Genomic DNA, 27,532 nt, shown 5'->3' with positions numbered 1-27,532 from the left:
TTCTTTCGCTAGCAAGTGCAAAAATTGAAACGTGCTATTTTTCACCGCCTGCCTTTAAATTATTTGAAAGGTTGTAAAAAACATCGAATTATATTTAAATTAAAGTTATTTGTGCTAATCGAGCAACATCATAAGCAACAACACAAATGTATTATTTGGAGTGCTTTCGCACAAACCTACCGCAAGTAATCTCTGAAAAGTACGCATCAAAGTATTCACCGTAGTACATCACGCCAGCCTTTATCGGTTGCAGCCGGATATTTTTGCGTAAATAAAAACGCGCACTATACAGTCCACACCCGCAGATAATCTACCGCTACATTGCCTCCAAGCGATCTACCACCCGCATCTGCCAAGGTAATCTGGCGCAAGGCTCCTTTGCCGCTCCAATAGGCATTGACAAACTCAAATGAACGCATCCAAACGAAGGAAAGAACATCATAAAAAGATTGTAAGGGTGGTTTCAAGCCAGAGCGCACCAATCTTGCAGCACGTTAAATCGATACTGATGATGAAGAGTCAATCCGTGAAGCTCCTCGAAGTAGTCTATTGCTCAAACAGAGTGTGAGGCAACGAACCAGGATTATGAGTAGTAAGATGAAAAACAGGTTCGATAAGGACAATAATTGGGAAGGTTTTTGGTACTGTTAGACGACCGGTGTAAAGGTGTTCCATAGAAGTTTCAGTGGATGTAGGAAGGCCCGTACAAAGTTATAAGGTGATCGGCGATGTCGTCTACCGCATACGAAAAATTGGGAAACCACGAAATGAAGAGTTGTGGTTGGAGACGCTAGCAGCGTTTGGATCGAGAGATTTACGACCAGGCTTAGGTGGAGGGCAGTGTGGCGAATGTTTGCAGTTCGATACGTCACTATGCTGCTAGTAAATAAATGCACACCAACAGCAAAGCAAGCAGCCACACATGTAAACAGCAAAGCTAAGAGAATATTTTACATGCATGTAATCAGCACCTAAGAGCGAAAAAGAAAGAGAAATAGTAACTTTCTTACTTACTTAATTGGAGGTTAACCGTTTAAATAGTTATGACTCTCCAATAAGGCGCGCCAGTCGCTTCTTCGCTCTGCTAACTTGCGCCAATTGGTCACACCAAAGGAATTAAAATCGTTTTCCACCTGGTCCTTCCAGCGGAGTGGGGCGCCCTCTTCCTCTCTTCCATCGGCGCGTACCGCTAAAAATACTTTCTTAGCCGGAAAGCCAACTTTCATTCTCATAACATGACCTAGCCAGCGTAGCCGCTGCGTCTTAATTCGCTGGACTATGTTGATGTCTGCGTAAAGCTCGTACAGTGCATCGTTAAATGTTCTTCGGTACTCGCCGTTGTCTATTCTTAGAGGTCCATAAATCTTTCGCAGAACTTTTCCTGCGAATATTCACAGAGCCGCGTCATCTCATTTTGCCATGGTCTATGATTCTGCACCATAAAGCAGGCCGGGTTCGATAAGTGACTAGTAGACCATGATTTTCGTTTGAAGAGAGAGGGCTTTACTTTTCAATTGTCTACCTAGTCCAAAGTAGCATTTATTCGCAAGAGTGATTCTTCGCTAGATTTCAGATCTGATGTTGTTGCTTGTGTTAATGCCGGTTCCCAAATAAATGAAGTCTTTCACTATTTCGAAATTATGGCTGCTAATAGTAGCGTGCTTGCCAAGGCGCGAATGCGCTGACTCTTTGCTCGATGACAGGAGGTACCTCGTGTTGTCCTTATTCACCATCAAACTCATCTTTTCCGCTTCTTTCTTGAACTATATATGTAGCTAGATAATCAACTATGTAATACAGAAACGAAAAATAAACAAGCAAGTACACGAGACGGCTGTTGGCGAAAGTTCTAGACCCTAGGATAAATAGGCAAACGAGGCAACTAAGCCCGGCACATACATAGTTCGATGGCAACATAGCCCAGATGGTTCAAACGCGCCTTGTTAAAACCAAACTGCGGTATAAATTGGAGTTTATTTCAATCAACAAAGCCAAATAAAAGGCTCTTAGCCCTTTTGCGTGATGAAAGACTTAAAAATGTAATACCTTGAACAATGAAAAACTGGTTTTATAATTATTTTTTTCGATATAGTTGATTGATTACATATTTTTTAAACAAAAAAAATAATAAAAATAAAAAACTGGTCTTTTTATTTGAGATTTGGTTCTTTTTTTTTTTCAAAAAATGTTGGTCCCAAATGAAAATATGGCGCGGCAACCGGGTGCAGAATAATCAAGAGTTTTCGAATATTCGCTATTATATGTATGTATGTACATTAACCTGGGTCGATTTGTATGGACGAAAGTTAACCTATATCGCGCCATCGATTTTTCGATAGGATTTGGGCTCAGGAAAAAAAGTTCCACTACGCATACACAAAAAAAATAATTTTCGAGCCTGCAAAAAAAAATGACGAAAAAAAAACGACCAAAACACTCCCCAAAACCCAAAAAATATTTGTTTTTCTTCAAAAAACTGTTGTAAAAACGTTGGCGATAACAGTTTTTTGAAAAAAATATTTTTTGGGTTTTGGGGTGTTTTGGTCGAAAAATTTACCCTTTCGTCATTTTTTTGCAGGCTCGAAAATTATTTTTTTGGGTATGCGTAGTGGAACTTTTTTTCCTAAACCCAAATCCTATCGAAAAATCGATGGCGCGATATAGGTTAATAAATCGACCCAGTCTAATGTACATATATACGCATGTATGCATTTACCTGACGAACAATGGCTTCGCGCTCTATTCGTTGAAATTTTCTTAATAAAACTAAACCAGCAACAACGTCCGATGGCACAACATCCAATTCACGAAAGAAATCACTTAGTAGACGGGCTATATCGGTAAAGGAGTTTCTATTACGATCTGAACCACCCATACAACAGAAAATTAAACGGCATCGATGGTCCCAACTGTCTTGATACGCACGCATCACTTTTCTGTAAAATAAATAGTTCATACAAATTGCAATATGGACTCTTAAATGTATATAAACATGAATGTAGTAGATATGTGTGTAGATCAGTACAACCAGGTGGGAATTATTTCTTGATTTGCTATTAGCAATCAACTCGTCATAGCACCAATAAACCAACTAAACAAATTAACTAAACAATAAAAAGTTAAGTTCAACTTTGATCTTGAATAACTTATGAAGGCGGGCACATTTTTTCAACAAATTTTGGTTAGGTACCAGGACTTATGTTATAGAATAACTCCGTCCTCTTGACAAATACTATGTATAAATTTTCTGTGACCTAGCTTAATAGCTGCATCGAGATCTGGCAACTCTGCCGCCTCTAGTAGCTGGAGCCTTGGCCTCGCGAACACAGAAGGTGCTCAACCATTTCTTCCAATAGCACGCACTTCCTACATCTGCTGTTTGTAACTGGACCTAACTTATAAGCATGTGCGCTAGAAGGCAGTGTCAAGTAAGTATTCCCATAGTGAGCCTTTAGTCTTCTCTACGTCGTAGGATTTGCACATGCTGATAGAAGCAGCCAAACCTTTCTCGACCTTTATATTTTTATTTCTCATAAATCTTTTTACAATTTCTATGTCAAAATTTTAAAATCAATGTTCAGCAAGAATTTGCCTTTATATAAGGATACATTTTTCGCTGATTTTGTCCATTTATATAAAGGAAATGCTTAAATTTTTTAATTTTCTACTTTTTAGTTCTAGGTGGAAAATAGTGCCTTATTTATTACAAGGTTAAAAACTTACTTTTATTAATTCAGAATGCATGCAATACTTGTATGTATACAATATAGTACATATCAGAAAAATACGTCAAGCTACATTTATTTTTAAGCTACTTGAAAATTGTTCATATATGCCAAGCTTGAATTGCTACAAATGCGATGTGGATGAAGTTCCAAGATTGTAGCTCAACGGGAAGTCTCTTGAAAAGTGATCGCAAGTTCCGTAAATTTTTCCTTAATATTCCAATTCGTGCGCACCCTATCGAAACTTTTTGTATTATGTTTTATACTCTCATCGGCCTCTGAATTAAGTTTGAAATTTTAAGTCTCTAGCTCAACGAGAAGTTACTTAAAAGCCGGTTTCAAATTCTCATCTAATTATTTCGATCCGTGCGTCACGGTGTCTTAACGTATATCTGTAGTTTCACCTTGGTAGCTCAATGGGAAGTTACTTAAAAATCTATATCAAAATTCAAAATTTCTAAAATTCTCATCTAAATATTTCGATCCGTGCGCCACCTAACGGAAGGACATTAGAAGAAATTACAGAATTAATACCGAAATTTAACATATCACACATTTCAAAAATAATCAACTTACAATAGTTAAATAAAACAAAAAACCGAAAATTATATACTCAGCGTAACTTCAATTGCACATTTCATTTCAGATAAATTACTTTTCTACATAACACGTGGCACCAACCGTTAAAAAAAATGTCTCCCCATTTCCTCTTACAATAAAGCTTGACAAATGAAATATCATTGATTCAAAACTATTTTTTGCTAAGTTATAGGTTATTATTCTAGTCTACGACCCTTTTAAACCTTTTAAATTTATTTTATATCTAAGTTGCCGTGGTTTTTAACCGATCCCGTCCATTTTTACCAGAAATATTTTCTGCTATAAGGAAAATATGTGTACCCAATTTTGTTACGATACGTAAATTTTCTTCGAGTTATGGCTCCCGAAACATTGAAAATTGCTTAGACAAAAAAGGGGCGGTGCCACGCCCATTTTTTCAAATTTAAGTGTTTTCCAATTTAATGTTATAATTCAATTTAGAAAGGAAAATTCTATTGATACAAAGCTCTTTTTCGCTAAGATAAAGCTTATTACCCTTTTAAAAATCTTTTATATATAGGGAAAATTTGTGTAACAAATTTTATCACAATCCGTTAATTTTTCTTCGAGTTATGGCTCCCGAAACATAGAAAATTGCTTAGTCATAAAAGCGACGGTGCCACGCCCATTTTTTAAAATTTGAAGTTTTTCCTATTTATTGTTATAAATCCACTTGGGAAACGAAATACCATTGATATAAAGTTATTTTTTTCAAAGATATACCTTATTTTATTCGTCCACGACCCTTTTAAAAATCTTTTATATAAAAGTGGGCGTGGTCCTTAACCGATTTCGTTAATTTTTCTTCAAAGCGTTCCCTATAGTAAAGGCAACCTCTCTGCCGAATTTTGTTACGATAGGTTTAACGATTTTTGATTTATGATTAATAATATTTGTAAAATTGATTTTATCACAAGTGGGCGGTGCCACGCCCATTTTAAAACTTTTTTTCAAATATTTATCAAGAGTCTCAATATCAGTCCACATGTCAAATTTCAGCATTGTAGGTGTATTATTTACTAAATAATCAAGTTTTTTGTGTTTTCCAAAATGTTATATATATAAAGTGCGCGTGGTTATCATCCGATTTCGCTCATTTTCAATACCAATCTATCTCAATATTTTCTCAAGTTATCGTGTTAACGGACAGACGGAGGGACGGACGGATGGACATGGCTCAATTAAATTTTTTTTCGATACTGATGATTTTGATATATGGACGTTTATATCTGTCTCGATTCCCTTATACCTGTACAACCAACCTATATCCAATTAAAGTTAATATACTCTGTGTGCAAAACACGCTGAGTATAAAAAGTTCCGCTGTATTGGCATAGATCAAAAAAATTACTCAAAACCCTCTCAACAAATGTCTTATGAGTACCTATACAGAAAACACTACGGACTCAATCAGTCTATGTGAGGTCCTCATGGACCGGCCAGTTCAACCTAACCTAACCTATACATAAATAATGGTTAAATATATATACTACCGTTGCCTCCAATTCCGATTCATACTATTGCTACGCTTATAATTAAAGCGAGATTCAGTCTCTCTCATTGATCTTTGATACTTTTTCATTTTGACCCAGGAACGGCCGGCAGCATCAAATGTGCACCAAATTGTAATAATAGTAATGAACACCAAGGCCCAGTTACAAATTACGATAGCTGTAAATATAAAGAGATTGTTAAGTTAAAACATCTAAGCTTATCTTAAAAAAAAAAAATAAAAAATTTAAATTACCTATGAATATTTTCTTGGCTTCATCAATGGGCGCGTCAAAGTAAAAATTTATTAACCATATTGTACTTGAAACTAACCATGTAATATCAAAAAATATCACCACTAAAAAGAAAAAAAAAGAAAAGTAATATAAACATTTATTTAAGCAAATAAAGGGAAAGGAAGATGAATATTTGCTCAGAGAGCTTTAGAACAGAAATATGTTCTCGGGACTTCCCGATTATTTCCATTTGAAAAAACTTCTTCTGGTGCATTTTCTTTTCATTTCTTTCATTAGATTTTACATTCTCACAAATAACTTACTGCTTTTTAAATATATCCAAAAATTAATCGTTGTCCGTGCGGCAGAGTCCAGGATACTGCCTCGCATGGATATAATGCAAATGCCTGCTTCTACGCAAATGGAACCTGAAATCAAAAATTTTGTGTTGTGAAATATACAAATTTTTTACATTTGAATGTGATGTGTGTAAAACAAATACTTACATAATAGTATTATTAAATAACAGATCTGAAGATGGAAAAGTAACTTTAAGCTTAGAATTGCAATATTGTATTCAAAGACCAATAATGCAACTAACACTATGGCAAAACTTTATGATAGGAAAATAATAATTTGTTAGAAAATAAACAAATGTTTGTTAAATTATTGAGTGATCTTACCATATAAGATGTGCTATTAATAAAAAAGCACCTGGTACCACGAGGTCATCTGAGCCGACCGACCAACGCCTCCTAAATACAACGAGTCCAGGCATCTGTAAAATATTATTATAAGCCATAAATTGATATTTTTCTATTTATATATTTTTTTTAATGCATCTATATATATATAAGAAAGTGGTGTTAGTTACACTATTTATAACTCAAGAACGGATGAAGCGATTTGGCTGAAAATTTGTGGAGAGGTAGCTTAGAACCAGGAGACGGGCTAGGGTCTTGAGATCAAAAACGTGGACCTGGGTAACTGTTTATAAGTACTTTTATACGGCGTATTTTTCGTACCCCTGGGTGACTAGGGTCTCGAGATATAGGCCAAAACGTGGACCCGGATACCCCTAGAATGTGTGTGTAATATGGATATTAAATGAAAACTGTTGCGAGAGCTTTAACCTTCACCGCAGCAGTATATACATATGTAAATATTTGAATTTTCAAAATGTTGTAAATTCTACATTTTCGGTCGGATTTTAAAGCCGTTTGGACTCAGTGGGCAACTTTTCGTCTTTTATCCAAAATTAACACAAAAAATATTTTGTTTGTTACTTTTTTTGCTTTTTGTGGGTATTTTTTCGCTTTGTGTACATATCGCAGCGGTATATACATATGTAAATATGGGGTATTTTATGTAGGTTTTGAAGTAAGGTTATCTTCTTTCGCACAGAACTGAGTCAAAAAATATTTTCTAAGTTAAAAAAATGCGTAGGTTTTTATTTGGAAATATTTTGTTGGCAACTGTTACATTTTATTAGTGGTTTACTGTTTAATTTGCACTGATGGCATTGTCTTCTTGTCGGTCTCTTTCTTTTAGATTCTTTGCGATAGCATGTGAAGCATATTCCCATAACTTTTGAATGCCCACGATAGTCCTTATCTTAAAAAGTTTCATCGAATTCAAGATGCTTTGCTGATAGAGTCTGAATACTTTTCCCAATCACGCAGTCTATAGCGCTACGCGTTGGAAAATAAGCTACAATTCTTGGCTTCATTGCCCGTTTCAGTATCAGAGGCATACATAACTTTTCTCCCAATTCTTGCAAAAACATGCGACGGTGACCTGTAAAATAAAGGGGATTAGAGGGATAGACGAGGGATTATTTTCCGTATATATGATATATGCAGCAAGAGCAGATATGTCTAAAAAATATAAAAAAGTGCAAGCGGCGGTTTGTTTTGCGTTTGCATAAATATTGTCCCAGCATTTTGTCCACTGTATCCACACCTCCTTTGGTCTTGTTATAAAACAATATTATGTTCGCTTTTTTTTAAATCTGATATTGTACTGTCGCTAAGCAATGTTGACAGTAAAACTACTGCTTTATTCTTCTTCGGAACATATGAGCAAATTGTTCTATTTTGTCCGAACCCAAACAATGTTGACAACTCTTCTCTTTGAGATGAGGCTTTGAACTTCAGAGGCAGAGAGGCTTTGTTTTTCTTCATTATGCCAACCAAAGATATTTGCCAATTTTCCAGTGTATCTGCTAGGGCAATGGATGTGAAAAAGTTGTCACATGTCACATTTCGACCAGAATTTTTATAGCATGAAACTAGATCTTTGACAACTCTCTCCCCTTGATTTACCTCCCGCACGTTGTTAGACTTTCCAGTAAAAATTTTCATAAATTTATTGTTCTAGAACTTGAAAAAAATGCATACTTTTTGTCTGTATTTACTAGTTGATGATCTTTCACTCTCCAGCTTCTGATAAACAGCCCTGCTTTTTCTGTTAGTATTACGACAGATAATAGATTGCATGGTCGGATGCATTAGCCGAAAGAAAGTATCCACTTCGCTTAAATTCTTCGTACCAGGGCTTGGACCAACGAAGCGAGCTTCACAAAAACATTTTGTTTTCTCATTCGCTGCAACCCGGGGGGCGATTTTCTCCATTTTATGCCATCTTTGCCAACGTAAAATGCTTCATTTTGTTCCTCGTTTTGCTGTTCATTGGCTTCATCATCTGCGTCATCAGCTTCTTCCTCCAAGCTCAGCTTGACATCGGAATCGCCGCCGTGCCCACCTTGAATTGGATATACCTCTAACTCAACGTCAGAATCCAATTGGTATTTCATACCGCCCTCTGTAAATGTGGTATTGTCTCCAGGTTCATCTAAGGCAAAGTCGGTTGCATCATTCTCGTTATCAGAGTCCAAGTTTTGAAGGAGCTCTTCAAAGTATTTTTCTTTCATATCAGGCCAGGTGACAGGCTAGAAGTAAGTTACGCAAATAAATAAAATATTTACGTAAAAAACCTAGGGGAAAGTACTTACCGAGCCACTGCAGCGGAGCTCAAAATTTTAAATATTTCACTTTATTTTCCATATTATTTGGCCACTAATCTTATTGTTGTTGTTTTAACATACGACGTGTTTTGCTTAAAAATCCAAAAAGACTGAAAATCCAAAACTGCATATTCCAATATTTATATGATTTAATTTTCACTGTAATAAAATCGCATCAGCGACTGACATAGAATTTGGTTCACAGATTCCACGATAAAATTCAACTTGATAATTTCTGAAAAAAAATATTTCAATGCCTACTTGATTAGTAAATTTGAAATTTTGAAACAAATTCCCAACTTTCCATATTTATTAGTCACATATGTATATACTGCTGCGTTATGTAGTTAAAGCTTGCTGCTGCGGTGAAGGTTAAAGTTTTTTTCATTGTGATATTCGATTTAGTCGCATCAACCTGGCAAAACTGATAAATACGCATGCGAAGCGGAAATAAAGACATGTATTAATAATACCCACATACCTATTTACATACGTTCTATTCGATTTGCCTGAAATTTGGTATATAAACCATAGACGGACTTGTACTGGGATTAGGACTAGGAAACTCGGAGTGGGACTGGGACTGGAACAAAATACATACCACCCTCTGGGACTGACAATAAGGGATGAAGAAGAATGAGAAGAACTTGAGAGAAGGGAAAAGAGGGTAGGAGAAGGAGACTGAGAAAGAGATAGAGTGAGACAAAGATAGAGATAGATGAAGCGAAAAATACGGAGGGAGGAGTGAATACAAAGATTAGGAAAATGTTTAGAGGGGCGAGGGCAGAGTTAGACGGAAAAAGCGTATTAAAATGTATGCAGATAGACCAAATTTAGGGTAGAACAATGTCTGCCGGGTCTATTTTTGTTTATAAAATACTACTGGAAATTTCAATCAGTCCGAATCGGAATACTTTCACATAATTTTTCCTTTACGGATTTAACCCAGATATGCCTAAAGCCTACATAATAGTTTGAAATCTCTACATTTAAACAAAATTGTAGCAGGTCGATATGTTTACATTGATGATATTTCAGAAAGGAGGGGTCCTTATTGGACCTAAACCCAAATCAGCAGTTTTTAAACTTTTTGTCTGTCTGCCTTACTGTCTGTTTGTACTAGCATCACTCAGAAACCACTGCATATAATTGAGTGCAACTTTCACTGTTGCATCAGCCGATGTCTAACTTAAATTTCAGAATACATTTTAAGCCCCTAAATCTCTAGAGTCTCGAAACCCAAATAATGGACCCGGGTATTTTTCAAATGTATTTTTACAGTATGCATATCAAATGAAAGCTGATGATGGCTTTAACACATTTTTAAATTTTTTAGATTTCTTAACCGGTTTTCCGATATAGAGGCCAAAATGTGGTTCAGGGGTATTATTATACACAAATAAAACTATAATTATAAATGAAACCATAAATGAGGTCTTTGCATTAGTACTTCGGAAGCGGTTTCGATATTATTTGGTTTTCTTGTCAAATGACAAAATATTTCGATAATGCATTTATGGGGTACGTTTGAAGTACGATTAGGAGTGTATTTCAATCATGAAACTTAAGAGAATGTTTAAAAGATCATAGTTATACCACATTTTGGATAATTTAAATCTAGGCAAGAAGGATCGCCGGATTTTTTATTCCAAATCTTCGTCTTTTATTTTTTTATTTTGAAAAACTAGTTAAAATGTTTACCGAAAAAAATGGTGATTGAGGCAAACATATTTAAACTTTTAACTAGTAGTTTTCTGATAACTCAAGCTAACGCTCTACTTTTTCAAAAACACATCGAAAAATTTTTTCAGAGAGCGGGTTTTCTTAGGGTTTTGGTTCACTAGAATAGAGGCGCTCAGTTTTAGTACATTATTTACGCATCAAGTGGGAAAACGGCTAATTTGCAGCTAACAAATCTACCGCTCGAAGAGCGATTTTGAAAGCCCCACCATTTAAGAAACTTAAAAAAAGACACAATTGAATTCTTAACCCAAGCAACGTCTCCTCTATTTTGCAAGGAACAACATGGCTGGGAGTTCCACGCTAATTGGAAAAAAGTAGCTTAGCGATGAAACGAAATTTAATTTGGAGAGTCCGGACGGAACGATTATTATTTTCATGTTCCAGGACGTTCCACAATGTCCAATCTTACTGTATTTTCTAATTATTGCATTTCATCATTCACGGATGGCTGTCAAGTTGATTGTATTTATACTGATTTAGCCAAAGCTTTTGACAGAGTATCGCACTGCGTACTATTGGGCAAGCTAGAAAGATGGGGATTTCATTCCTCATTTCTACAATGGATAAGTTCATACTTATCTAATAGAGTCGATTTCGTCGTTATTGACGGTGTGGAGTCAGCACCTTATGTGGCTACATCGGGCGTGCCTCAGGGAAGCATCCTTGGTCCACTCTTTTTCATTATGTTTTTCAATGACGTAAGTGCTTGTTTTAAGCAATGTCGTCATCTCATGTATGCTGATGATTTAAAAATCTTTTTGAAAATTAAAAAAGAGTCTGATGTTTCCATACTTCAAACTGAACTCAATGATTTTAATGCTTGGTGCTGTAGAAATAAGCTCGCGCTAAATGTCAATAAATGTTACAGCGTTACGTATTCTAAATTAAGAAATAGGTGTTGTGTTTGATTCATCATTCACATTTACTGAACATTGTTATGGATGCGCATTTACAGTGGAAGCAGTAAGGAAGGCGGTCGGCATGATGTAGTGGTGCACAGTGGCTAGTCATTGTCGGCTGGGGCGGGTCCTTGCCAACCTTACTGTTCCTGCGCCATAAGCAGAAAAATGTTCCTATCATGCCTATCAAAACGAGCAGCTGTCAAATTCAAAAAACCTGGCAGAAGCGCAGAGACCGACTCAAAACGCTTATCAATACAAAATAAAACAACATCCGGCTGAACCGGATGTCACGGACAGACCGTTAACATTCCAAAATTTAAATTCAAATTCAAAAAAAATAAAAAAAACTGACGCAAGAAAAAATTACCGAACCGGACATGACCGGTTACTACTCTGAAATCAAATATCAATAAGGCTGAAAAGTAAAATAACAAAACGGAAAGGAAAATAAAAGGCCGAATACACAGAAGGGCGCCGCGGGTGTTGTTGCGACGCCCGGTGCTTAGTCCCACCCTCAAATAACCATGGCCACCGACGCACCTAAATTTCGGTGGCCCCTTACCTGTATACCCTACGTGCCTTCTAAAAGAATGAAGATGCCGACATTCCCATTTTTAATTACAATTTTTATTTATAATCCATCATTTAAAAAAAATTAATATGTAGATGTATATACTAATCAATCCTGAGTTTTATCTAAATTTGCTTTCTTCAAAATAAGTTGTACGCATTAAGTTACAGAGGAAACGGTGAATAAAATGCTTGTTTAAGAAGTAAAAGAAATAATTTCGAACAAAGAAATTGTACATAAGTATCTAATTGACATAATTCATTACGATCCCGGTATTAAGAAACATGAATAGTAAATATTACTTTGTAAAGCCAAATTAATAATTCCTTTTAGGGGCTTTAAACGTTTTTAGATGGTTCTAAAATAAGTTTGGTTGCAAGTTTATTGCAGCTTATCAAATAAATGATCCTTCTTTTACTAATAAAAGGTGTTTAATATCTTCGACTGCTATTCTTTTGTTCGCAGCTGTATGTACATATAACATTTTTTTTTTTTTGTTGTAAAAAAAAATTATACAGGAAGTTGTATTCCTTCTTATTATAACTAAGTTTGATAACATTGTTGCGGTTGTTGCTCTGGTTTACAGGTCATTTGCTGAAAATAATGTGGAATTCATCTAAATGCTCTTTCGAATCTATTTCCATACTGCTGAATAGATTTTAATTTCATAGGTATGCTTGTACATAGCAAATAACGTGGAAACCAAGCGAAGCACACTGGAGTAAAAAAAAAATACCTTAAGAAAAATGTAGTTATTTGGCTCAAAATTCCTATAGTAAATCGTAGACCGCCTTACAGAGTTTGCAGACTTCTTAACATTTACATTTTCTTATTTCTAACTTAGAATGTTCCTTTTGTTAGGATTTAATTAGATTTTCTTATTTCACATCTATTTTAAATTATAGTTTTCCAAACTTCAAATTTACTTTTGGATTGTATTTAGTGAAAATTTTTATTTTTTTTTTTCTAAGTTCCAATTTATGATAATTGCATTCGATTGTATCCAATTACGTTAATTATACTTTTCTCATATCAGCAAGTTCAATTGTACTAAATTCATTTCATTTGTCTTATCTCGAGTCTATGGAAATTTGATTGCCACACCAATGGATATGGTCGGCAAAACTCTCGTAACAATTTAATAAGCTTTTATAGCTTTAGTCTTCGTTGACACATACTAACTTGTGCCGTGTGATCATATAGAGAAAAATTATTTATGAACTTTCAGGTGACGTTTCAGTCGCAACAGCATAGTGGAGCAGTAAAAAAAAATATTTCAAAAAAAAATTATAGAAAGAGTTTATTTGTTCCTGATCACCAAGACGTAGATCCTCTATTTCTTGTTGCGACTAGATTCTAATTTCTCGCGGAAAGGCATATGTCGCTAATGTGTAATGCATTACCCATCCGCATGGCTTTCGCATGTATGTATATAAAAAAAAATATGGTTCCGAGTGACACATTCAAAATGTAAGGTACTATATGTACTAGTGACACTATTCTGTAACTTGACTGGAATAAAATTATTTGCAGAACTCAAACTTTTATAATTTAGGTTTTCTATTTCTTGGCTGTGTTGACCTTTCACAAGCTTTACAGAACAATGTTTCTTACTCGCAAGATTACAGAACGGGTTTTACATTGCACTTATCCGACGGGTCAACAGAGTTAAGAGCACCAAAGTGTCCGAATTCATATACCGTATGTTCGAATCGAGTTACAGAAAGGGGTCTTTAGGTTCATTAAGCGTGCTTGGAATGAATTACAAAAATTTGAAACGATAATCTGTAAGTGACGAATTTTATCACTTCATATAAATACATAATATAATTTCACCGAGTTGGAACGGACTCACCCAGTTTCAAACGTTGTTGTTGTAGTTGGTGTTGGTACTGTTGGTGGTTGTTGCGCTCTGGCCCGAGGTGATCGAGTGAACCTGGTGGCAATAGACTTCGTGATGACCTTCACGAACTTGATGACTTGGTGCTAATTTTAACGTTCGTTGGGTTACGCTGCCGCGTGCTGCCGCCGTCTCTCAATTGTCCTTATGTTATTTGCTTCATATATGGGTGTTTTATGCTTGGTGGCGATAATATGATATTGTTACCGGAGACTGATCTTTTCCACTGCTTTCAACAATTCACCCGAGCGTGTGGGAATCGATGTATTACCCCAGTCCAAGAAAAGTGCTGTAACCTTTTTAAATTTTCTCCACACAATTGAGTGTTGTTAGATTCGGTCACACATAAATTAGCAGCATTTTTTTTGTTTGTGCTTTTCGTTAAAATTTCATTTTCGGCCATCAGCGTATGAACTTAATTGATAAGCGACTTTCTTGTCGCTGTTCTACAAAATTTTTTTATAATAATCGTAGTGTATTATGTGCAATACAAATAGCGGGAAAACAATCGCTTATTGTTGTCCAATTTTGGGAGATTTTTCCTTTTTCTTTTCGCTCCAATCTAGCTGAACTTTCATGGCCGGAACCTCGTGCTAAAAGGACAAATTTTTCTTCCTTTTTCTTTTTCCTCGTGCCTATCTGCTGGCAAAAAAAAAAAACTCCATCCATTTTCTTGTGCTCGTGATGGCAGGTCTGTGTGTTCCCTTCTTTTTTGATATCTTTTTATCGCAACATTCGCCACATCGCTAGGTGTGTTCGCGTGAACACGCTCCCAAGTGGGTCGTAGCCGTAGACCGTAGCAGCGGACCGTAACAAACCTGCTTCGCTTTGAAGACCTGACGATGAAGCGAACAGGAAACCGGATCATCTGTGTGAAGCTACTGCCAGGAATCTTCGACGACAAGCAACGTGGGGCACGACTCACCCCTGAGATAAGAGTCTCAAAGTCCTACTACGAAGCTAGCCGGGCAACATAGGTCTGTCAAAAAAAAATTAAGTCAAGTTGGGAATAATTTCTGTTTCCTAGTTATAAGGGCTTTGCGGCAATTAGACATTTGTTATGGAGAACTCGTCAAAACTCCGAAAGATGATTCCTAGAGGTTATCGCTCCCACCGGAATGCAAAACAAAAAAAAGGTGTAGACATTTTGATCTGGAGAACTCGTCCAAACTCCGAAAGGCTAGTCCGACCTAAGCGTGGACTGCCAGGGTGTTCACGGTCCTCGGTGAGTACGCGTGTGAACAACCTATGAGGTCATTGCTCGGGGAGAATACTGGGCGAGATGTCCCCGACCGCCAAAACGCCCAGACAAAAAAGGTCCAATTGGTGGGTATATAAAAAAAATCAAATTGTAAATTGGCAAAGGAAACGCCCTTGTTGGTTCATTGCGGACGAATATCCGAAGCATGGAAGCGACCTATCAATTTCCCGTTTAGGTCCTCGAGATCATACAATGCATTGCCTATCTTTCGAAGCACGCGACATTTCAGGTATTTGGGTAGGAATTTGGCGTTAATGCCCTGTTTGAAGTTACTTAAGGCAAAGTTTTTTCGGAAAACTTCCTGATCTTCCTTGTAGTTGACCTGTCTAGAGCGCTTGTTATAGGTGGTTACTCCCCTATCCTTGGCCTGATCTAAATTTCTACGGATCTGCTCGCGAATATTAGTCAACTTGTCAGCTCGGCTTACTACCGTAACTTGGTCTTCCCGAAGGCTGCCGAGTTTCCCTAAAATGTTGTACGTTGAGGCATGCTGGACCATGTTTTGGCCATATAATGCAAAGTATGGAGAACACTGAATCGCCGTATGAAAATCACTTCTCAAAACTGATAAAATCTCGGGTATATGCTTATCCCAATCAGTATGGTCAGGTTTATCTTTTAGGAAAATCCTAATCTTAGAAACAATTTCTCTGTTGACGCGTTCGGATGCGTTCGCTTGGGGAGAATATAGCCCCGTCCTCACGTGCGTCACCCCGTAGTTTGCAAAAAATTGGTTCATTTCCTTCGAGATAAACTGTTTACCATTGTCACTGTGAATAAACTCAGGGACCCCTACAGCCGGAAAAATTTCTGAAGCGAAGTAATTTATAACGTTAACAGTGGTAGCTCTCTGCATGGGCTTTAGCCAAACGTATTTTGAAAAATGGTCTAGTACTATGAAAAGAAATTGATTTCGCCGCTTAGATCTCGGATACGGCCCTAGAAAGTCGCAATACAACCGCTGAAATGGCCTTTCGGATTCAAAGGTACTCCCTATAGGTGGTCTCGACTGCTGATTGGTGGGTTTTACCGTTTTGCAGGTGTCACAACGCTGGACGTAGTCCCTGACGTCCTTAGCCTGCTGCGGCCAGAAGTACTTCTGCCTAACACGTTCTAAGGTTTTCAGCCATCCGCCATGGTAACTCCGGTTAGCGTCATGTGCTAATCTCACTGCTTCCTCAGTCAACCCTTTTGGCAACCATAAACGCCACAGCGAGTCTTCTTCCCCTTCCAATCCCTTACGAAACTTAACTCTTTTGAAGATTACACCGTCTACCACTCGTAAATCCGGAAGTGATTCCTCGTTTTCGGTGACGGTCCGAATTAAGTCTAAATATTCGTTGCTGCAAAATTCGGGAGAGACTAAATCTATTTCTCCGGGCGTGGTAGTGAAAGTTAACTCGTCAACATCAAAACGCGACAGCGCGTCCGGTACTACATTCAGGGTGCCCTTACGATGTTCCATTCTAAAATCGTATCTTTGCAGTAAGAGTGACCATCTCGCCAACCTCCCGCTCAAGTCTTTTTGTGTCATCAACCACTTGAGACTGGAGTGGTCCGTAACAATCCGAAAAGGTAATCCTTCGACATAGGGTCGGAAACGCTTCACGCTGATTATGGCTGCAAGACATTCCAGCTCGGTTACTGTATAATTGCGTTGAGCATTATTCAGCTTTTTCGACACGAATGCGATTGGATGCTCAGCGCCGTCATCATCGATCTGGAACAACACTCCGCCAACACCTATTTTGGAAGCGTCGCATTGTATTACGAATTCTTTGGAAAAGTCTGGTTGGGCCAAGACAGGCGCCGAACTCAAGGCTACTTTTAGTTTTTCGAACGCCTCTATAGCTTCAGGAGTGAGTTTAAACGGGCCTGCTGACTTGCGGAGACAGTCGGTCAAGGGACCTGCCAAGTCAGCAAAATTGGTAATAAATGCTCGGTACCAATTCGCCATGCCCACAAACCTACGCACTTGCCGAGGGGATTTAGGGATCGGGAAGTTTTGTATTGCTTCTACTTTTCCCGGATCCACTTTCAGACACCCGCTGCCTATCAAATACCCTAAGTAGCGTATTTCCTTCTGACAAAATTTACTTTTTTCCACATTTATTGTCAGACCTGCATCTCTCAAACAGTTCGCCACTTCCGCTAGCAATTTTAGATGATCCTCAAAATTAGTGCTACATACCATCAGATCGTCCAGGTAGACAAAGACGTTCTCTCGCAGACGCGAAGGGATCGCCTTGTCCATCAGCCTACTCATAGTCTGCGGTCCATTGCACAGACCAAATGGCATCACCTTGAAGTGGTACAGAGGCCTCCCCGGAACTGCGAATGCTGTTTTTTCCTTCGAGGACTCTGTCAATTTGATCTGGAAGAACGCGTCTTTCAGATCAATGCCACTAATAAAATGCGTATCTTTCAGTCTGCTCAATAAGCCGTTGATATGAGGCAGGGGGTACGAATCCTTCTTAGACCAGTACTACAGGACTACACCACGGGGAGTTGGATTCTTCTATAACTCCTAACTGTAGTAACCTGTCTAGTTCTCTAAAAGCTTCGGCTTGCCTCGGCGGCGAAAGAGGAAAATGCTTGCTTTTTATAGGCACAGCATCACCGGTGTCGATGTGATGCTCCACTAATTTAGTTTGCCCTAGGCCTAACTTCTCGTACGAAGGAAACGTCTCGATGACTTTTCGCAATTCTGATTTCTGTTCTGGTGACAATTCATGGAGGTTAAGTTCCTCTTCCTTTTCAAGCCTAGTCTCTAAACACTCTACGCTCGGGAATATTTCGGGAGCTAACGTAAATGCTCTCCAAAAATCTACCCCGAAGTATGCTTCTTGGAGCAATGAGGGAACAAGGTAAAAACGAATAATCTTTGTGGTATTTTTAAAAGTGACCGGTAGAGATACTGAGCCTAAAATTTTTTGCTTGTTGCCGCCTGCGATATATACGAACGCATGTAAGGGCTGATATTCGAAGCCGTTATCCTTTAGGAATTCTAATCCATTCTTCCCTAAGATGGAGACGTTGGCTCCCGAGTCCAACAACCCTACAAGAAAACTATTTTTAATTTTAGCCTTTACTAAAGGCCTTTCGTCCTCTGTAAGCGTTAACGTGGTGGCTTGCAGCAGTCTACGCTCCTGTACTCTCCTGTGGTATCTCTTCCTACATTTCAAAATATTTTCCGATACCGGGTAGTGTTCAAAGATGGTATGTCTTAGGTGTTCGTACCTATGTTCCCTTTCTTCTAGGTCTGGTGAAAGTTGCGTCTGGCAAGCGACATCCCTATGCTGGCGTCGCAGAATTCTAATCGGCTCGCTCATCGCGGATGAAGACGTTTGACTCTCGGCTTCAGAACTGTCTGTACTGTCAGGGTAAGTTATTATTACTTTTGAGGGCTCTTCTGCCAGGGTACTACTGCACCTCGGAAGCTCACCACCTCCATGCAGAGATTCGCCCTCTGGGTCAGCGCACGGGACGACGCCTCGAGCACTGGCTGATGTGGGAGCTATGAAGCCGAACGAGGTTCCCCCGCCTTCTCGCTCGGGTACTGGTTTCCCTGCCTGCGATGGTCCCTAGGGCATTTAGGAGTGAATACACCCTTATACCCACATTTAAAACAAAAAGGACTTTTTATGGGTTCCTCGCAATATATATAGGAGTGCCCCATTCCCTGGCAATTCCAACACTGGATTCCCGAGTAGTCCGGTCTTCTGCTGCGTCTATATTCCAGCGCCTCTATCTGGGGATCTATCTCGCCGTCCTCGCCGTCCATCTTCGCGTCCGGGGTTGTCACGCGTGCTTCGCTTACATGCCGTCCTGGGTAAATGGCTCCCAGCAGCTTGCTCTCTTTCAGCACTTGTTCACCTCGGCGTGCTACATCGCGCAGATCATGGAGGTTCCTTACGTCCGCATTAAAAAGCATTAACTTAAGGCTACTGTTGACGTTCCTTTTTATTATGTCAATCAGTAGAAGCTCTGACATCGGCTCCCTTAAGCGCGCGTTCAAGGAGATTATGTCCGCGTGAAACACGTCATAACACTCACTTGCCTTTTGCTTGCGCATGGAGATCTCCATCATGATCTCGTGGTCCGTTTTCAAGGTGCCAAACTCTCTTTTTAAGGAGTAGCACAAAAAGGCATATGTCGCATTTGGGTTTTGTTTTGTGAACAGCCAGTACCATTCTTCGGCTCGTCCCGAAAGGAATAAGTGGAAACTGGCCATTATTTGTTCGTCAGGGCATTGTGTGCGCTCACACAAGGTGTTTAATTTGAAGAGGAAATCGGCTACACTCCCAGTGCCGTCGAATGCGATTTTCCACTCCTGCGGTTTTACTGCTATGCTGCTTGGAGTCGGGTACATTGGCGGTACTACCGATGGCAATGGGTTACGGTCCATCCTGCTTGCGTTCCTGTGTTGCTGGTGTGCTTGCTGCGTGGATTCGAGAGCGGCGTTGAGCTGGGCCATGTTGGCTCTAATTGAGCCCATCTCTCTCCGCATTTCCTCCTGCGAAGCCTGGAACAGTTGGTGTAGCACGTCCACCCACGAGCCTCCACGAGTGGCTTCGTCCTGCATTCCTAGGGGGTTCGCCTGATCACTGGTAGCGTCCCCAAAATTTCCAACCTCTTGATTTGGTGGTAAGGCACCCGCTCCATCTGGTGCATAGTTCGACACATTGGTCATTATCCCCGAGATGTTGTTTGTGTTTAGCAGCGATGCATTCAAATTGCTGGTGCTTACAGGTATGTCCAATTTGTCGCGGTCGTCGTTCCGGTTTGGGCCTATATGAGTCCCCGCGGGATTTCCGTAGGACCCTCCTACTGGGGTATGCACCACCAAAGGACGCCTAGCTTTCGAAAAAGCCCCCCTATTAGCACCGCCCCGGTGCTGGTTCCCTCGTAAACTGCCCGCACTCTCGAACGGAGTGTTCCGGCCCGTTTGCCCGTAGGACTGGTCACGCGACATAATCCGTTAGAAAAAAAAATTCTTTGTCAAATTCTAGTATTCGAAAAAAAAAACTTCTGTTCCCAGAAGATGGTTTGTTGAAAGGGGGAAAAAAAAATTTATATATCTATATAAAAAAATTGTACGAGAATTAGTGCAATCATTTATCAATAATCGCACCAAAATGGAAAAAAAATTCAAAAGCTGAAAAGAAAACGGTTAGTTATATACAAATTTTATGTGAACAATGTAGGTGGTGATGGGAACGCTGACATCCCATCACTAGAAGGCAGTAGGCTAGGCAAAAAAAAAATTTGATACAAACACATTCATACTTGGCCCTAGTGCTCCCAACCGCAATCGAGGGGGGTCTTAAGGTCCCCCTCCGAGATTGGTTGGGGCCACCAGGGTCCGCTCCAGGCACACACGAGTAGGTCTCAACACGCCCAGCCGCAACGCAGGGGCAGTCTCCAGGGGCTTGCCCCTGGGACTGGTTGGGGGTGTTGAGGCCTCCCGTCCATTCTCGCTGGACACCCCTCCTGCCTCCGCCGCAATGGGTGGAGCGGTTTCGAAACCGCTCCCCCAGTCTGGTGGGACAGGAAGGGGTGCCACTATGAATCCCAGCTCAACCCGTCACAATCCAGGTGGCACTATGTGTTGCCACCTGAGACGTGGGATGAGCTGGGGTCCTACAACACATACACTCACACACTCATACCAAGACGATACAAAATTCGGCAAGGAAACAAAAAAAACTACTTTACAAAAAAAAATTTAAACCCAATTAGCGGACAAAATTATTCCATAGCCGACTAACGGACAACATTCCGGGAAAATAAAAACCCCAACTACAAAAAAAAATAAAGTGCGTGCAGCACTGCCTCATCGGGTGAATACAAAACCCCGATAACTGACGTTAAGTCACGTGGATCCCTCAGCTACCGGAGACGATGATCACTCCGGACACCCTGATCCGTCGAACCATCCCACCGCAACGCAGGTGGCTGCTCCTGCGGCTGCTCACCCCGGACTGGTGGGATGGTCAACTTCACAAGTTGACCAGGAGTGACCCTCGCACCCGGCGCCTCAGGAACCACGTTGGGCGCCATCTGTTATGGATGCGCATTTACAGTGGAAGCAGTAAGGAAGGCGGTCGGCATGATGTAGTGGTGCACAGTGGCTAGTCATTGTCGGCTGGGGCGGGTCCTTGCCAACCTTACTGTTCCTGCGCCATAAGCAGAAAAATGTTCCTATCATGCCTATCAAAACGAGCAGCTGTCAAATTCAAAAAACCTGGCAGAAGCGCAGAGACCGACTCAAAACGCTTATCAATACAAAATAAAACAACATCCGGCTGAACCGGATGTCACGGACAGACCGTTAACATTCCAAAATTTAAATTCAAATTCAAAAAAAATAAAAAAAACTGACGCAAGAAAAAATTACCGAACCGGACATGACCGGTTACTACTCTGAAATCAAATATCAATAAGGCTGAAAAGTAAAATAACAAAACGGAAAGGAAAATAAAAGGCCGAATACACAGAAGGGCGCCGCGGGTGTTGTTGCGACGCCCGGTGCTTAGTCCCACCCTCAAATAACCATGGCCACCGACGCACCTAAATTTCGGTGGCCCCTTACCTGTATACCCTACGTGCCTTCTAAAAGAATGAAGATGCCGACATTCCCATTTTTAATTACAATTTTTATTTATAATCCATCATTTAAAAAAAATTAATATGTAGATGTATATACTAATCAATCCTGAGTTTTATCTAAATTTGCTTTCTTCAAAATAAGTTGTACGCATTAAGTTACAGAGGAAACGGTGAATAAAATGCTTGTTTAAGAAGTAAAAGAAATAATTTCGAACAAAGAAATTGTACATAAGTATCTAATTGACATAATTCATTACGATCCCGGTATTAAGAAACATGAATAGTAAATATTACTTTGTAAAGCCAAATTAATAATTCCTTTTAGGGGCTTTAAACGTTTTTAGATGGTTCTAAAATAAGTTTGGTTGCAAGTTTATTGCAGCTTATCAAATAAATGATCCTTCTTTTACTAATAAAAGGTGTTTAATATCTTCGACTGCTATTCTTTTGTTCGCAGCTGTATGTACATATAACATTTTTTTTTTTTTGTTGTAAAAAAAAATTATACAGGAAGTTGTATTCCTTCTTATTATAACTAAGTTTGATAACATTGTTGCAGTTGTTGCTCTGGTTTACAGGTCATTTGCTGAAAATAATGTGGAATTCATCTAAATGCTCTTTCGAATCTATTTCCATACTGCTGAATAGATTTTAATTTCATAGGTATGCTTGTACATAGCAAATAACGTGGAAACCAAGCGAAGCACACTGGAGTAAAAAAAAAATACCTTAAGAAAAATGTAGTTATTTGGCTCAAAATTCCTATAGTAAATCGTAGACCGCCTTACAGAGTTTGCAGACTTCTTAACATTTACATTTTCTTATTTCTAACTTAGAATGTTCCTTTTGTTAGGATTTAATTAGATTTTCTTATTTCACATCTATTTTAAATTATAGTTTTCCAAACTTCAAATTTACTTTTGGATTGTATTTAGTGAAAATTTTTATTTTTTTTTTTCTAAGTTCCAATTTATGATAATTGCATTCGATTGTATCCAATTACGTTAATTATACTTTTCTCATATCAGCAAGTTCAATTGTACTAAATTCATTTCATTTGTCTTATCTCGAGTCTATGGAAATTTGATTGCCACACCAATGGATATGGTCGGCAAAACTCTCGTAACAATTTAATAAGCTTTTATAGCTTTAGTCGTCGTTGACACATACTAACTTGTGCCGTGTGATCATATAGAGAAAAATTATTTATGAACTTTCAGGTGACGTTTCAGTCGCAACAGCATAGTGGAGCAGTAAAAAAAAATATTTCAAAAAAAAATTATAGAAAGAGTTTATTTGTTCCTGATCACCAAGACGTAGATCCTCTATTTCTTGTTGCGACTAGATTCTAATTTCTCGCGGAAAGGCATATGTCGCTAATGTGTAATGCATTACCCATCCGCATGGCTTTCGCATGTATGTATATAAAAAAAAATATGGTTCCGAGTGACACATTCAAAATGTAAGGTACTATATGTACTAGTGACACTATTCTGTAACTTGACTGGAATAAAATTATTTGCAGAACTCAAACTTTTATAATTTAGGTTTTCTATTTCTTGGCTGTGTTGACCTTTCACAAGCTTTACAGAACAATGTTTCTTACTCGCAAGATTACAGAACGGGTTTTACATTGCACTTATCCGACGGGTCAACAGAGTTAAGAGCACCAAAGTGTCCGAATTCATATACCGTATGTTCGAATCGAGTTACAGAAAGGGGTCTTTAGGTTCATTAAGCGTGCTTGGAATGAATTACAAAAATTTGAAACGATAATCTGTAAGTGACGAATTTTATCACTTCATATAAATACATAATATAATTTCACCGAGTTGGAACGGACTCACCCAGTTTCAAACGTTGTTGTTGTAGTTGGTGTTGGTACTGTTGGTGGTTGTTGCGCCTGGCCCGAGGTGATCGAGTGAACCTGGTGGCAATAGACTTCGTGATGACCTTCACGAACTTGATGACTTGGTGCTAATTTTGACGTTCGTTGGGTTACGCTGCCGCGTGCTGCCGCCGTCTCTCAATTGTCCTTATGTTATTTGCTTCATATATGGGTGTTTTATGCTTGGTGGCGATAATATGATATTGTTACCGGAGACTGATCTTTTCCACTGCTTTCAACAATTCACCCGAGCGTGTGGGAATCGATGTATTACCCCAGTCCAAGAAAAGTGCTGTAACCTTTTTAAATTTTCTCCACAAAATTGAGTGTTGTTAGATTCGGTCACACATAAATTAGCAGCATTTTTTTGTTTGTGCTTTTCGTTAAAATTTCATTTTCGGCCATCAGCGTATGAACTTAATTGATAAGCGACTTTCTTGTCGCTGTTCTACAAAATTTTTTTATAATAATCGTAGTGTATTATGTGCAATACAAATAGCGGGAAAACAATCGCTTATTGTTCTCCAATTTTGGGAGATTTTTCCTTTTTCTTTTCGCTCCAATCTAGCTGAACTTTCATGGCCGGAACCTCGTGCTAAAAGGACAAATTTTTCTTCCTTTTTCTTTTTCCTCGTGCCTATCTGCTGGAAAAAAAAAAACTCCATCCATTTTCTTGTGCTCGTGATGGCAGGTCTGTGTGTTCCCTTCTTTTTTGATATCTTTTTATCGCAACATTCGCCACATCGCTAGGTGTGTTCGCGTGAACACGCTCCCAAGTGGGTCGTAGCCGTAGACCGTAGCAGCGGACCGTAACAACATCTAAATTTCATAATTCCCAAAGCTTACGCGTTATTGGCATTTATTAAAAGAAATGGCTCCGAATTTAAGGACCAATACATTAAGAAGCTGTTGTATAATGCGTTCGTTAGATCTAGGCTTGAATATGCTTCCATCATATGGAGTCCTCACTATGAGGTTCATAATATGAGGATTGACCGTGTTCAGAAACTTTTATGAAGTACGGTTTATCTGATTTAAAATTCGACCAGCCTCTTCCTCCTTATTCTTCAAGGTGTAAGTTAATTAACCTTCATTCCGTGGAAAGTAGAAGGGTAATATCCACAATTGTGTTCTTTTGTGATATTGTTAACCGCATAATCAATTGTCCAATAATTCTTGAATCTTTGAACTTCCATGTTCCACAACGTAAATTGCTTCAACATTATATGTTTGCTCTTGAGAATTTTAAGTCTAATTATGAGCTGAATTGACTAATCACACGCGCTCTAATTGTAATCAACTCAATTAATTATAAACATTGTATTGATTTTTCTTTATCGCGGCAATGCTTTAAAATATGCTCTTTTCTGCTTTAAGTTAAGTGGTTCTTTATTATATATAAGTATATGAATTCTTATGTAATATAGTCTGTATGATTCTCTGTATATCATAGACTAAATAAATAAATAAATAAATAAACAACGTACTATGGCGCGCTCGAATTGAAGACTGTAGACTCCATAATAGTATGGGCTCCTTGTTTGGTCGACGGCCATTGAAAAAAGAATGTACCTCAGGTATGTAGGCTATCAATGCTTAGCATTACGGCAGCCCTGAACACCGACTGCTGCACATTCCACCTGTAGACCTGGTGGCAAAGAGCATAGCGTTAACAAGGCTAAGTGCCTCGGGGCAGCTTGGGCGCAGATCATACGGCCATAGTAGAAATACTGGACGAACAGACTACAGAATTCCGTACCGGCGCTTCGAAGGGAATCTTAGAGCCAAAATAGTGGTGGATGGTTGACGCGACTATGCTGAACTGGAAAGAAACAGATCCTACAAGCTGCCAGATGTAGCTTGACTGTAGCGTTCTCCAAGCGGGAGCGGTGGCCATAACCAAAAGCAGTAGAGCCACTGGAAAAAAATAGCTAAGACTGCAGCCGCGTCAACTTTTATATTGACAGGCAATCAGCACAGCATCTAACGGAACGTACCCAAACTATGTGACCCATTTTCTACAACTTTGTATCCCCCCCCCCTCCGTGACCACCTGTAGTATATTTTAAGACCCCCCTTCCCCCTTTACTTTTCACGCAGTAGTTCATAAGTATGATTTTAAATTATTTTTTGCTAACTGAAACAAACATCGTAGGTTATGGGAGGAGTAGCATCAGGAGTTTCCTGAGACGTGATTATTTCTTCCTCGTCGACAGCCTCGATGTCTATCCACTCCGCCCTTTGCTCCACCATACATAAGATCCCTTTTGGTCTCCTGGAGACGACCTACGTCGTTCGCCGAATTTCGAGTAACATTTTAAATTTTTCCAAAGCTCTGTAGAAATACGGAAATGAAATAAGAAAATGAAAATGCATACATATGTGTTAGTGAGAGCGTGATGATGGCACACATCATTTGATGCATCATACATTCGCTTATTAGCAAGCAAAAAGACAAAATCGTTTATTATTATTTTTTTCAATTTTGCCAATTCTACTCAGTAAAATAATGGTTTATCCTAAGATCAATTTTTTCCGGAATATACAACCCCTAATACATATTTTTGTTTACAAAATATGTGTACTCCAATATACTGTAACGAATTTACTGAAATTCCGCTTATTCCAAATCTTCTGCTAACGTTCGAATCACTAAACTGTTGAATAAATAACTCCAATATTGAATAATGCAAAAATGGTCTTTATTAGGCTACTTGAAAATAACACTTATACTTCGCAACTGTTAGCTTGCTTAAATCCACTGTTGCTGCTTTTTATACTATTTGGTTTCCCCGTTGACATATTTCTAGGCGCTTCTATTTCTAGAATTTGACTAACTATCATCAGCTTTAAAATTACCAACTATACTACGTTTATAGCTTCTCATATGCGCGTGTATATGTGAGTGATACTTACACAAATGATTGATTTCGGGAGTATCTCAGATATATGCATGTTGTTTGTGCGTTACTCTCCGCTGCTCGTATGGACATATGGGTAGACATAATGATTGATTTGTTGATGTGCATACGAGTCACTGCTTAGTATAGGCTTAGAGATGATAGGTGTTGCTAATATTCGCCACACTGCCCTCCACCTAAGTCTAATCGTCTCTCGATCTAAACGCTGCCAGCCTTACCAAATGAACCACTTTAATTTTGGTTCGTCGTTTGCCAATGGTTTGTATGCGGTACACCACATCGTTGATCCGTTTTACAACTTTGTATGGGCCTTCCCAATTACACTGCAACTTCGGGGATAAACCTTTTTTTCGTTGTGGGTTGTATGACAGCACCAAATGTCCTTGCTGAAACCCTTCCGAATTAATTGCTTTATCGTATCTGGCTTTCATCTTGTCACTAATAATCTTTGCTCGTTGCCTTAAAAGATCGTGTATCTCTCTCAGCTCTTCTTCCAAGACACCAGTGGATTTCTTGACATTTCTCTCCGTATCGGCATCTATCCCAAACTTCAAATCAGCTGGCAGTCGAAGGTCATTGCCAAAAATTACCTTTGAGGGAGTTTGGCCCGTTGTCTCAAGCACTGCCGATCGGTAAGCCCTCAAGAAGCTAGTAGGA

At 38.9% G+C, this 27,532-nt stretch overlaps 1 protein-coding gene across 16 annotated transcripts in view; it reads right to left on the bottom strand.

Moving 5' to 3' along the window:
• inaE (inactivation no afterpotential E) overlaps window positions 1-27,532 on the bottom strand; it is a 115,804-nt gene that overhangs the window by 62,558 nt on the left and 25,714 nt on the right. For 11 of the 16 annotated variants that reach the window (XR_010953263.1, XM_067786215.1, XM_067786212.1 and 8 more), the window contains exons 3-10: window positions 9,066-9,312; window positions 8,604-9,002; window positions 6,736-6,830; window positions 6,559-6,665; window positions 6,376-6,480; window positions 6,073-6,174; window positions 5,819-5,996; window positions 2,717-2,936 (exon numbers count right to left, since the gene is read on the bottom strand). Coding sequence is in view for 15 of the 16 variants with exons in the window: in XM_067786215.1 (XP_067642316.1) it covers window positions 2,717-2,936; window positions 5,819-5,996; window positions 6,073-6,174; window positions 6,376-6,480; window positions 6,559-6,665; window positions 6,736-6,830; window positions 8,604-8,984 (1,188 nt within the window). In the remaining variant the exon portion in view is untranslated. Of the gene's footprint in view, window positions 1-2,716; window positions 2,937-5,818; window positions 5,997-6,072; window positions 6,175-6,375; window positions 6,481-6,558; window positions 6,666-6,735; window positions 6,831-8,451; window positions 8,577-8,603; window positions 9,003-9,065; window positions 9,313-27,532 lie in introns of those variants that run through there. The other 5 variants (XM_067786221.1, XM_067786222.1, XM_067786223.1 and 2 more) reach the window with 2 other exon arrangements.

This window comes from Eurosta solidaginis, chromosome 4, assembly GCF_040869045.1.
Source record: "Eurosta solidaginis isolate ZX-2024a chromosome 4, ASM4086904v1, whole genome shotgun sequence".
In the NCBI taxonomy this organism is placed as follows: Eukaryota; Metazoa; Arthropoda; class Insecta; order Diptera; family Tephritidae; genus Eurosta; species Eurosta solidaginis.
The sequence above is the reverse complement of the archived record's forward strand: the minus strand, read 5'-3'. Positions and strand labels throughout refer to the sequence as shown.